At 39.7% G+C, this 12,508-nt stretch overlaps 1 protein-coding gene across 1 annotated transcript in view; it reads right to left on the bottom strand.

The window, feature by feature from the left end:
- Positions 1-12,508, bottom strand: part of exoc4 (exocyst complex component 4) — a 160,763-nt gene that overhangs the window by 139,331 nt on the left and 8,924 nt on the right. Inside the window, exons 6-8 of the mRNA XM_061959465.2 lie at positions 8,347-8,444; positions 8,108-8,262; positions 2,119-2,299 (exon numbers count right to left, since the gene is read on the bottom strand). Coding sequence (XP_061815449.1) covers positions 2,119-2,299; positions 8,108-8,262; positions 8,347-8,444 — 434 coding nt within the window. The remainder of the gene's footprint in view (positions 1-2,118; positions 2,300-8,107; positions 8,263-8,346; positions 8,445-12,508) is intronic.

Genomic DNA, 12,508 nt, shown 5'->3' with positions numbered 1-12,508 from the left:
ATTCCTCAACTTTATCAGTATTTATTGCCACCTTTCCCAGCTTCTTTGTCACGTGTTGCTGGCATCAAATTCTAAAGTTAATGATTATTTGCAAAAAAAAAATGTTTATCAGTTTTAACATCAAGTATGTTGTCTTTGTAGCATATTCAACTGAATATGGGTTGAAAATGATTTGCAAATCATTATATTCCGTTTATATTTACATCTAACACAATTTCCCAACTCATATGGAAACAGGGTTTGTAGTCAGTCCTGAAAAATTACTCTAATGATGATTTTCGTCTCTTCTGACTTATAAATGCTACAATTAAAATACTTGTGTTGAAAAAAATCTTAACTGTCATATCATAAGGTTCATGCATTGGGCGTTAGCTTGCATGGCGTTTTAGATGCCTCTACCCACGAGGTCTTGCAGTCAGGCTATGTGGGGAGGTTACAGCGCCAATCTTAGCATGTGGATAATAACATTAACGTGTGACTTACAGTGAAAAAAATATGCTGCTAATAATAAAAAATTGTATGGAGAGTCTGAATTGATTGGAACGTGTGCAGGTGTACCTATTGTTGTGACCGAGTGAATCCATATAATCTTTACTAAGTTTATTTTTGACCGTTTCTGGAAAAAATGTAGCGCTGACAACTTCAAGATATGTCAACAGTGTACATTTTCAAATATACATTTCAATAGTTTTGGAGAAAGTAGGGCGTGGCTTCCTTTGCATCCTGGGAACGATGCCACACAAGAACATCTTACAGGCAGACAAAAAAAAAAAAAGATTAATGAAGATGACTGTGCAGCAAAATGTATGCTAATTTTAATGTGTTTAGCATTTTCAATACATATTATCTAGACCATAAGGAAGTGTTTTAAAAGTAGATTAAAATCATCATAGGGCCCCTTTAAGGAAATGACAAGGAGCAGGATGTGAGGAAAGAGATAGAATGCAGGATGTGGGATATGCAAACAAGGAAGGAATTAAATGAAAAAACAACAACAAGATGATGCACATTGCAGAGACAGTAAAGCACACACTTTATGCACCCAAACAATACTAGGTTATTGGCTGCAGTACAAAAACTATCTTTTTGAAAAGGGGTTTGTTCGCAACAACAATGAAACATATGTAGGAATAACAAAAAAACAAAAAAACAAGGACAACTCCCCAATTAGGGGACACCCACGCGCACGAACGCATACACACGCCCACAAGCTCAGGCGGGGGCGCGCGCACACGCACACACACACACACACATTTCAAGCAGCAATTGCCACACATTCCCCTCTGAGATTTGCCATAGGTCAGTGCAACATCTGCTAAATCAGCAAGAAAGCTGCATAAATTTCTACCAATTAGAGAACCTCAAATTAATACAAGCAAATACTCACTTTATTAATTTCTTTTTTTTGCCTGCAATTGCTTACAGATTGAGCACCATCTTAAGAGTGTCAACTTTAGCCCTTCTCTCTTTACTGATTATTACGTTGAGTTCGGTCATGGCGGCGGATACAAAACAAAAACGCTTGAGGGTAGGCCAGGCATAGTTTAACATTAACATATTTAAACAATTAGGCACGTACAGTGGGCAGCACAGTGCAACAGGGGTTAGTGCATGTGCCTCATAATACGTAGTTCCTGGGTTCAATCTCGGGATCTTTCTGAGTGGAGTTTGCATGTTCTCCCCGTGACTGCGTGGGTTCCCTCCGAGTACTCCAGCTTCCTCCCACCCCCAAAAACATGCACCTGGGGATAGGTTGACTGGCAACACTAAATTGGCCCTAATGTGTGAATGTGAGTGTGAATGTTGTCAGTCTATCTGTGTTGGCCCTGTGATGAGGTGGCGACTTGTCCAGGGTGTACCCCGCCTTCCACCTGAATGCAGCTGAGATAGGATCCAGCACAAGCGGTAGAAAATGGATGGATGGATGGCACGTACAGTAATACTATTAACTAATCTCAAATAGTGCTATAATTACTATTAATAAATAAATTAACTATGTATTCTTCAAATGTTATTAGGAAATATTGTGAATTGGCCTAGGAGCAGTGCCACTTTAGTTCATATTTGACTCCACCTTTGCTCCTGACAACTCTTAAATATTCCCGAGTCGCGTCTGACCTGCAGCACCGTCTGGATCTTGGCGGACACGTCGGCCTGCTCGTACAGCTTGATGCCCTCCTCGTGGGCGCCACCGGGGCACTGCACGGCGATCCGCTGCAGGTGGGCCAGCACCACGCTGTGGGCCTGGGCCACCGCCTTGAACTTGTCAAACAGGAGTTCCAGCAGCTCCAGCAGCTGCCTGAGGAGGGAGCCAGAGAGTGACTCACTTTGCTTGCTTCAAACAAGTTTTTAAGCAATTTGAATGAGCAAACACAAACAGTAACACACAGAAGCTTTACGTTTGAGATGCTCCGATAGACTTAGAGATACACTCCCATCTTTCTGCATGGACTTGAAATGGTTCGATAGACCAGACTAAAACTCCTCTCATTAGTTCTAAAAGGCTGCATGCAGTTGACGAGGAAAGCACAACCGAAGCCAAAGCAACCTTCTACTCGACCAGAGTGCTACTAGTATCCATCTACGCTGATGCTTTCAAACAGACTTCCTGTTTTCCTGCGCAAGGACAAAGCTTTCCGACATTAGCTGAGGTCTAGTGAAGCCATGCTAGCGAGTGCCCACTTAGTGGAGGTATTCAATCCATTATGAGTAAGGCTGACTCTGGCACTCTCCTTTAACATTGATGTCAATCAACTGCTGCGAACACGCAAAAGGTAACAAACAGTATTTACAGTAAGATAAACAGTAGGGATGTAATAATATAAAACAATCTCATTATAAGCAAAGCTACGATATTACTGTGGTATTGCCAAAAAAAACCAAAAAAACAATTGGTATAAATGTTAGTGTGCAAAATAAAGTGGCAGGAATGTTTAGCATAAACACAAACATAATGCTCAAATGTTTGAATCATATTTATTACAACAAACATGTATTTTATGTGCAAATAATTAACCAGGAACATCCACTGTTTCAAGCAAATATAAAAAACTTACAGTTGAGTGTCTTTAAAGTGACAACAATGTTCACTTTAGTGTCTTTCAATTTGTACTTTCTGAGAAGCAGTATCTTCTACAGTGGACATTTTTAGTATCAATTTGGAAAAGAATGTTTCACAGAAATGTTAACTGACAATTTAACTTTTAATAAAATAAATACCTCACAAATTGATGTTTAGCTTCAAATATACATCCTGGGTGATGGTTTGTCAAGTAGCATATAGTAGCTTTCCCTCTGTGCAGTGATCGGCTCTGTGTTGGCTTGGAAACGTTTGGAACGAAGGTGGCGTGCTTTGCTTTGCAGTATGCAGACTTAATTACCTCCGCCAAAGAGGTTATGTTTTGGCCAGGGTTTGTTAGTGTATTTGTTAGCAAGAATACTCAAAAAGGTATGGAGGGATTTTGATGAAATTTACAGAAAATTTCTGAAAACATAATCCTCTTTTCTACTATGAACACATTTCTCCCGCATGCTTCCTCTTTTTTCAGACTGACCAAGGGCCAGAAAAAATACACTCACCAAGTTTTTGTTTGATACTGTCACACGTCACGGCGTTATTGTGAAGATATTGTAACCGCGATATCTACGACACCATTACATACCTAATAAACACTAGTATTAAGATGGATGTAGGCACCGACCAACTAAATACACGGTCAGAATTACACCTACTGGCTCAAATACAGTGTTTTCACCATATTCATTTATTTGTGGCGACCTGCCACAATTTAATCTGGAGCACCAGCAAATGAACTCTGACAAGGACGGCGAAAAATCCAGCATGAATTATGCCAGAAGATTGTTGATGCCTGCAAAAAGCATTTGATCTTGCTAAAGGACATGTAATCAAATATTAGTGGGGGTTTATTTGAATTTATGTGTATAATGTTGACCCAGTAAAGGGGAACTGCAATTTCTTTGAAATTTAGAAATTATTCACAATCCTTATGTAATACAAGCACACATATGGTTTTCCTTTTTTTTTTAAATGTAATCTAATTAGTAAAACAATTTGCAAGTCAAAGTCTGCTTACAATGCAGCCTACAGGAGTCGCTCTATTCTGCCTATAAAGTGCTTAAAAAATCATCCAAATACTTTCATCGAGGTTTTATATACACGTACAGTATGTAATGTAGTAACAGGCACATTCATAAAAACATGTAATATTTACGTATTTTGCTCATTTTAAGCATACAGCGGTGCATTATTTCATAGACGCATCACAGCGTTCACTTTTTCCTTTGACAACATCACTGATTATGACCACTGCAGACTTCAGGAGAGCCAACAAATATATTAAAAATTATTTACTGTGCAATGTCTGCTGTCACTGGGATGCCGGCTGTTAGGATGTTGATATATTCCCGTTTAGATGAAGAATAATCCTCGCGAAGGGTTAAAAAAAAGGATGGGTGCACTGCAAACCACTATCTTCCGCATGTCTTTCTCGCCATCTCCGGTCCGTAAAGTTTGGGCTTATAATAACAATATCGCTAATGCTTGTTTAATATTCAGGTCACAAAATGTAAATGGTGCATTGTTGGCACTTTTTGGATGCGTATTTATTGGGTTTATGGTCGGAATAAACCCAATAGACGCAATGACGTCATGGCTCCCATTGGCTCCATTGTACGCAGACATTTATTTACAAGTTAGAATGCATTAAAAAAGACATGTGTTATTGTCTCTCATAGGGATTGTGAATTATAGACAAAATTCCCCCCAAAAGTGCGGTTCCTCTTTAAATTAAAAAATAAAATTTAATAAACAAAAAAATAAGTGTATACAGTAATTTCAACCCACTCAAATAAATCATTAAGGGACCGATATTGATTCCAATGATGAAGATATGCACACTTCTGACCGCAACTGTATGTTTGTAATAGCCATAAGATACAGTATGCAGTAAAAAGACTATTGTTGACTACGAGTGGTACGTTGGCTGGAGTCGCCATGGCAACACGCCTTGACTTTAAGTGGAAGTGAACACAGGGAGAAACTGGATGTGTTTGCACCCGATGCAGAAAACATGCGAGTGCACGTACAAATGCGGTAGTAAAAAAAAAAAAATCACACAAACACACACACACCATTCTAGCAGCGCAACGTGGCTGCCTAATGCATTGAGGTCAGAGGGGATTTCATTGAAAACTATGAGAGCATCTCCAACAGAAGGCGAGACACTGCTCTTAAACGGTTCGGGATCACTGGACTGAGACATGTGGTTTCCCCGAACGACGTCAGCCGACTTAGAAAACCTGCAGGCGGGGACGTGAGCGCTTTTAGGATGTGGCGTATCGTCCGATTGGAAGGTGTTCGAGCGCGTTAAAGTGTGACTTGTCAGGGTTTAAAGTGTGTTTTCATTGAGAGTGACAGGTTAGTGTCACTGGTTGACTATCTGACTATGACATATCGCTTCTTTTTTTCCCCACACAAAAGGCAAGATTAAGAAAAAAGCAATAAGCAATATAATATAATGATGCACCAGCATTGCCATATCTTACTTATTATCAAGCCCGTTTGCTCCTCACAGAATTTGTCACTGTCTGTCTAAAATGAATAATATGAATAATAATAACTTGAATGATGATCTGCAAATGTGTCATTGCACTGAATCTCTGCAGTTTGCCTCCCCAGAAAGTGGAACATATGATTGCCTGAAAAAATGGACTGTAATTTACAACATTTGACATGTGTTTAATTGTATTTCTGGACTCTATGTAAAAAATCCAATGAACAAATGTTTTTTAAAAAATGGTCTGCAGTTTTAAGCAAGGATTTAAAATCATCACAATCCTGTTACTTATTTTTTGCATTTTATTGTTAATTTGGGTTTTTTATAATGTTACATAATGTTTTGTTGAATGACTATAATGTCCTTAATGTCAATATACTATAGCATGGGTGTAAAACTCTGGCACGCGGGCCAAAATTGGCCCACCGTGTAATTTCACTTGGCCCGTGAGGAGATATCAAATTAACATTAGAGATGGCTCTCTGATTATATAGAGCGGCGGTGCCGCGGTAACACCGCTAATTCTCATACTTGCCAAACCTCCCGTGAGACTCCCAAATTACAGTGCCCCTCCCGAGAATTGTAACATCCCCTCTTCGTCCAGTCCAACGAGTGCTGGCCCAGTTACATAATAGGTGCAGCTTTGGCACGCACACAGAAGTGAATGCAACGCATACTTGATCTTCAGCGATACAGGTTACACTGAGGGTGCCAGTATAAAAACCTTTAACATTTTTAGAAATATACACCACACTGTGAATCCACACCAAACAAGAATGACAAACACATTTCGGGAAAACATCCGCACAGTAACACAACATAAACACAACAGAACAAATACCCAGAACCCTTTGCAGCACTAACTCTTCCGGGACGCTACAAGGTGTGTGTGTGTGTGTGTGTGTGTGTGTGTGTGTGTGTGTGTGGGGGTAAATAATTGATGTCCCTCTTCGGCAGCTACGTATTGTAACTGCCGTTGCAGCGTTGCGCCACTATGGAGGCGCTATATCGACAGCAGTGCACCGTAAAGACCTGAAGCAACTACCGAAGAAAAAACAGATCGAATCGTGTTGTTTCCCGCTACTTGGTGCATAACGTTGACCGCCGTAACAAGTGGATTTCTGCCAAACCGAGCATGATACGGAGGGATCACTGGATTCCTACAGAACACTCCAGACTGTGCTGTGAACATTTTGTCCCTGGTAAGTGAACACAGCAAGTAGTGTTAGCTTCGTTTCCAACCTTTTCTGACTAAATATAATAGATCGATTGATTGAAGAATTTATTAGAAGTTTGCATAGGATCAGGTAGAGTTTCATGACAGTACAGATTGACTGGAACAAGGTCAACTAAAAAGAGTTACCCCAAGAAAGCATTAGAAGCATGTCGTGCAAAAGTTTCCTCCGTGGCATGCAAAATCAGCGACCACTTTAAAAAGCGAGGAGGAAAGTGAAGAGTCCAGGTGAAACAGAGCAGAGAAATTAACATAACGGGCAGTTAAAATGTAATAATTCATGGTGGTGACAACATGTGGAAATTTTTGTCCACAGAGCGCTTGACGGCTGCTTCAGAATCATCTATGAGTGTCTCAAGCAAAAGTGGCCGTACCACACAAGCTATGAGCCCATCATTCTCTTATGCAAGCGCTTAGGCAACAGGTGTCAAACTCAAGGCCCGGGGGCCAGATCTGGCCCGCGACATCATTTTATCTGGCCCGCAAACACCTGGGAATGATATGTGTCAATAAAGTACTTAATATTTTCTCACTAAATGTAATGGATTGTGTTCATTTTGAACGAAAAAATACATGTACTGCTTGAAATTGCATGCCTTTTAAACTTTAATAGTATCCATTATTATTTCCCTGCGGGGACAATAAAGTTGAACCTTGACCTTGACCTTGACCTTGATTATTGCATTTTGTCAAAATAAAAATAAATACCTAAATATCTGCTTGACTTATGATTTTACAGCAACCTACCCATCAAATTAATAAAAATGACAATACATTTTACTGTGTTCTTTACAGCATATTATAATTGAAAAAAACTAAAAAGATTTTGCATTACAATTCTGGCGCATGGTCAGGATTGTACCACCTCTGCCTCTATTTGAGCCAGGAAAAACCCTGTTTAGGCAAGGACGTACTAATTCAACTTTGGTGCAGATTTAGATAAAAGTGCATATTGAGGGACATATGTTCAGTTGTCCATGTTACAGTCTGCTTGCATTGGCGTCAAGTAGTGCAAGAATTCACCAAGTGTAGCATTACTGCCACCTACAGGACTGGAGTTGCATGAATTGAATTAAATTGAACAATATGTTTTTATATTATACTATAATATATTATATTATATTATATTATATGACCGTATTCTTCGGGCTATAAGTCGCAGTTTTTTTCATAGTTTGGCCGGGCTCCAGTGCAATTTATATATGTTTTTTTCCTTCTTTATTATGCATTTTCGGCAGGTGCGACTTACTCCGGTGCGACTTATACTCCGAAAAATACGGTATATATCCCACAATACCTTGGTTGGCTTTCCTGAGCCAAGTTTTCTCCTCTCTGGTAGGCGTGGTCCGCTATTTGCGTGGTTGACCTTTTGGCTATTTGCTTGAGCTCAGGCTCCAGCCGCTCCATGATGGCTTTGATGGTCTCTGGGATCTTCTTTAGCTTGGCCAGCGCCTGAGTGACAGGAGCATTCAGATCAAAGAAGCTTGTCGAAGCTGTCTCCTTGGTAAATAGAGCCAATAACAGGTCTGCGTGTACCTTTATAAGGATGCCCATGAACTCTGCGCTGTTCTCTTCTGGGTCAACCTCAGGGAGGTCTAATTGGTTCTCTCGCACATCTTGTTGAAGCTCACGCACTACAGGAGATATAAGCAAGGGTTAGATATTTTCAGGCTACAAAAAAGGGATTAAAAATGCTCCATGGTGGCCAGAAATAATTTATGATAAAGACAGTACACTTTATTCAGAATGCCAAATAACAAAGGTTATCTGGAAGCACTTGTAACACCTTTATTGTCTCGCAAATTTGATTGTTACACTCAAGTGTTTCCTAAAGCTACATCTTCTTCATAAACTATGCATAAAAAACAACCAAATTAGTGGCCAAATTGAGAGCAGGCGAGGCTCCAATTTTCTCCGGAACAGGCACCGCAATCCCCCCGTCAAAGCACGTTAGGAGGACTTAATGTTCATGGCAAGTTAATGGACTTTGGGTGTCGTCCCTCTTTGCCCTGTTTTCAGTCGCAGTTTGCGTAATAATTATGACAATTACTAGTTACAGATGAGGTGTTCTAATGCTATTAGGCAAAATGGCATGCTTAAGCCACTGAGGAGGCGGGCTGCTGTGCTGCTGGACCACAGCTGTTAGCGCACCGAGTTAGCAGATCAGGGCTTTACGGCCTCAAGGTGCGTTAATTGCAGGTCCCTTTGAATCATTTAGGAAAATCTGGGGTTTAGCTTTTACTGCTCGGACGTATGGTGCGCTAGCTGACAGTGTGGTGCCTTAAGAGGTAGTGGAATGAAGAAATAGGGAAGAGTTTGCAATGTGAGCTTGGTTTGAAAAAAAAGTTGCAAAAATAAAAATTTTAAACTTTCTTCATAAATATCAGATTTTTGGTTCCCGTGCGTTGTCATTATCTGCATTATCGGCGTCAGTTACCAGTCTGAGCACTACAAACGCCTTCGCAGAAACCCCCTGCTGCGATGACAGCAACGCGGGATGACAAACGACACAGATAAAGGCGGACAAGATGATTATGATGTTGGCGAGGGCGAACGTATATTACCTCGACGGCTGCGGGTGTTGTGACAGGGGAGAGATGGCGCTCACTCAAAATGAGGCAAAGTCCCTGTGCTTTGCACATGCAAACCTATAATGATATGCAAATGACTGGAAGCCGCATCGTTGCTAATGACTTCATTATCATTAATATGAGCATGGCGCCAATAAACCTGCGATCACAGCCCGCGCTCGACATGAGAGACCGAGCACACTTGTCGTTGGGTTGATCACATTTAGGGTCGCTCACAAAAATGAGTACGCCCCTCGCATTTCAGCAAGCATTTGTGCTACAGTATATCTTTTCAAGGGACAGTACTATTAAAAATTAATATACTTTAGAGTAGTCAGTGCACAGCTTGTAGAACAGTATAGATTTATTATCTAATGAAAGTAAGTAGCAAGATCATTGTGTCAAGCATGGTCGTGGCTGGGGAGCCACGGTTCATTGAGGGAAACATGAATTCCAACATGTACTGCGGCTGTCATCGCATGCTGGAATTCACGTTTCCACTCAATGAACTGCATCTCCCATGTGCCAGCAGCACTTGTGCATTAATTCCAACATGTCCTGGGACAGTCTGAAGCCACACTGAATGTTGGAGTTTATGTTTACCCCAGTGAAGCTCATCGAGAGAATGCCAAAAGTGTGCAAAAAAGTAATCAGAGCAAAGGATGGCTATTTGTAAGAAACTAGAATATAAAACATGTTTTCAGTTATTTCACCTTTTTTTGTTAAGTACATAACTCCACATGCGTTCATTCATAGTTTTGATGCCTTTAGTGACAATCTACAATGTAAATAGTCATGAAAATAAAGAAAATGCATTGAATGAGAAGGTGTGTCCAAACTTGTGGCCTGTACTGTACACATATACATATATATATATATATATATACATATATATATATATATATATATATATATATATATATATATATATATATATACACTGACGCGATCAAAAGTTTACATGCACTTGTAAAGAAAATAATGTCATGGCTGTCTTGAGTTTCCAATAATTTCTACAACTCTTATTTTTTTGTAATAGAGTGATTGGAGCACATACTTGTTGGTCACAAAAAACATTCATGAAGTTTGGTTCTTTTATGAATTTATTATGGGTCTACTGAAAATGTGACCAAATCTGCTGGGTCAAAAGTATACATACAGCAATGTTAATATTTGGTTACATGTCCCTTGGCAAGTTTCACTGCAATAAGGCGCTTTTGGTAGCCATCCACAAGCTTCTGGCAAGATTGTGGTTGAATTTTTGACCATTCCTCTTGACAAAATTGGTGCAGTTCAGCTAAATGTGTTGGTTTTCTGACATGGACTTGGTTCTTCAGCATTGTCCACACGTTTAAGTCTGGCCTTCCAAAAGTCCTTTCTAAAACCTTAATTCTAGCCTGATTTAGCCATTCCTCTTTCACTTTTGACGTGTGTTTGGGGTCATTGTCCTGTTGGAACACCCAAATGCGCCAAAGACCCAACCTCCGGGCTTATAATTTTAGGTTGTCCTAAAGAATTTGGAGGTAATCTTCCTTTTTCATTGTCCAATTTACTCTCTGTAAAGCACCAGTTCCTTTGGCAGCAAAACAGGACCAGAGCATAATACTACCACCACCATGCTTGACGGTAGACATGGTGTTCCTGGGATTACAGGCCTCACCTTTTCTCCTCCAAACATATTGCTGGGTATTGTAAATAAAATGGTAAATGGTAAATGGGTTGTACTTGTATAGCGCTTTTCTACCTTTTTAGGAACTCAAAGCGCTTTGACACTATTTCCACATTCACCCATTCACACACACATTCACACACTGATGGCGGGAGCTGCCATGCAAGGCGCTAACCAGGACCCATCAGGAGCAAGGGTGAAGTGTCTTGCTCAAGGACACAACGGAAGTGACTAGGATGGTAGAAGGTGGGGATTGAACCAGTAACCCTCAGATTGCTGGCACGGCCACTCTCCCAACTTCGCCACGCCGTCCCCATTGTGGCCAAACAGCGCAATTATTGTTTAATCTGACATCACATTAACAAAGATAAGACCTTCTGGAGGAAAGTTCTGTGATCAGATGAAACAAAACTTGTTTCCAACAGGACAATGACCCCAAACACACATCAAAAGTGGTAGAATAATAGCTAAATCAGGCTAAAATTAAGGTTTTAGAATGGCATTCCTATAGTCCTGACTACGTGTGGACAATGCTGAAGAAACAAGTCCATTTTAGAAAACCAACAAATTTAGCTGAACTGCACCAATTTTGTCAAGAGGAGTGGTCAAAAATTCAACCAGAAGCTTGCCAGAAGCTTGTGGATGGCTACCAAAAGTGCCTTATTGCAGTGAAACTTGCCAAGGGACATGTAACCAAATATTAACATTGCTGTATGTATACTTTTGACCCAGCAGATTTGGTCACGTTTTCAGTAGACCCATAATAAATTCATAAAAGTACCAAACTTCATGAATGTTTTTTGTGACTAACAAGTATGTGCTCCAATCACTCTATCACAAAAAAATAAGAGTTTTAGAAATTATTGGAAACTCAAGACAGCCATGACATTAGGTCCTTCACAAGTGTATGTAAACTTTTGACCACGACTGTAATATATATATATATATATATATATATATATATATATATATATATATATATATATATATATATACCGTATTTTCCGAAAATGCATAATAAAGAAGGAAAAAAACATATATAAGTCGCACTGGAGTATAAGTCGCATTTTTGGGGAATTTGATCAAACCCAACAACAAGAATAGACATTTGAAAGGCAATTTAAAATAAATAAAGAATAGTGAACAACAGGCTGAATAAGTGTACATTATATGACGCATAAATAACCAACTGAGAACGTGCCTGGTATGTTAACGTAACATATTATGGTAAGAGTCATTCAAATAACTATAACATATAGAACATGCGATACGTTTACCAAACAATCTGTCACTCCTAATCGCTAAATCCCATGAAATCTTATACGTCTAGTCTCTTACGTGAATGAGCTAAATAATATTATTTGATATTTTACGGTAATGTGTTAATAAGTCGCTCCTGAGTATAAGTCCCACCCCCGGCCAAACTATGAAAAAAACTGTGACTTATAGTCCGAAAAAT

The sequence above is a fragment of the Nerophis lumbriciformis genome, linkage group LG05, assembly GCF_033978685.3.
Source record: "Nerophis lumbriciformis linkage group LG05, RoL_Nlum_v2.1, whole genome shotgun sequence".
NCBI lineage: Eukaryota > Metazoa > Chordata > Actinopteri > Syngnathiformes > Syngnathidae > Nerophis > Nerophis lumbriciformis.
This window is presented reverse-complemented; position numbering and strand designations above follow the sequence as displayed.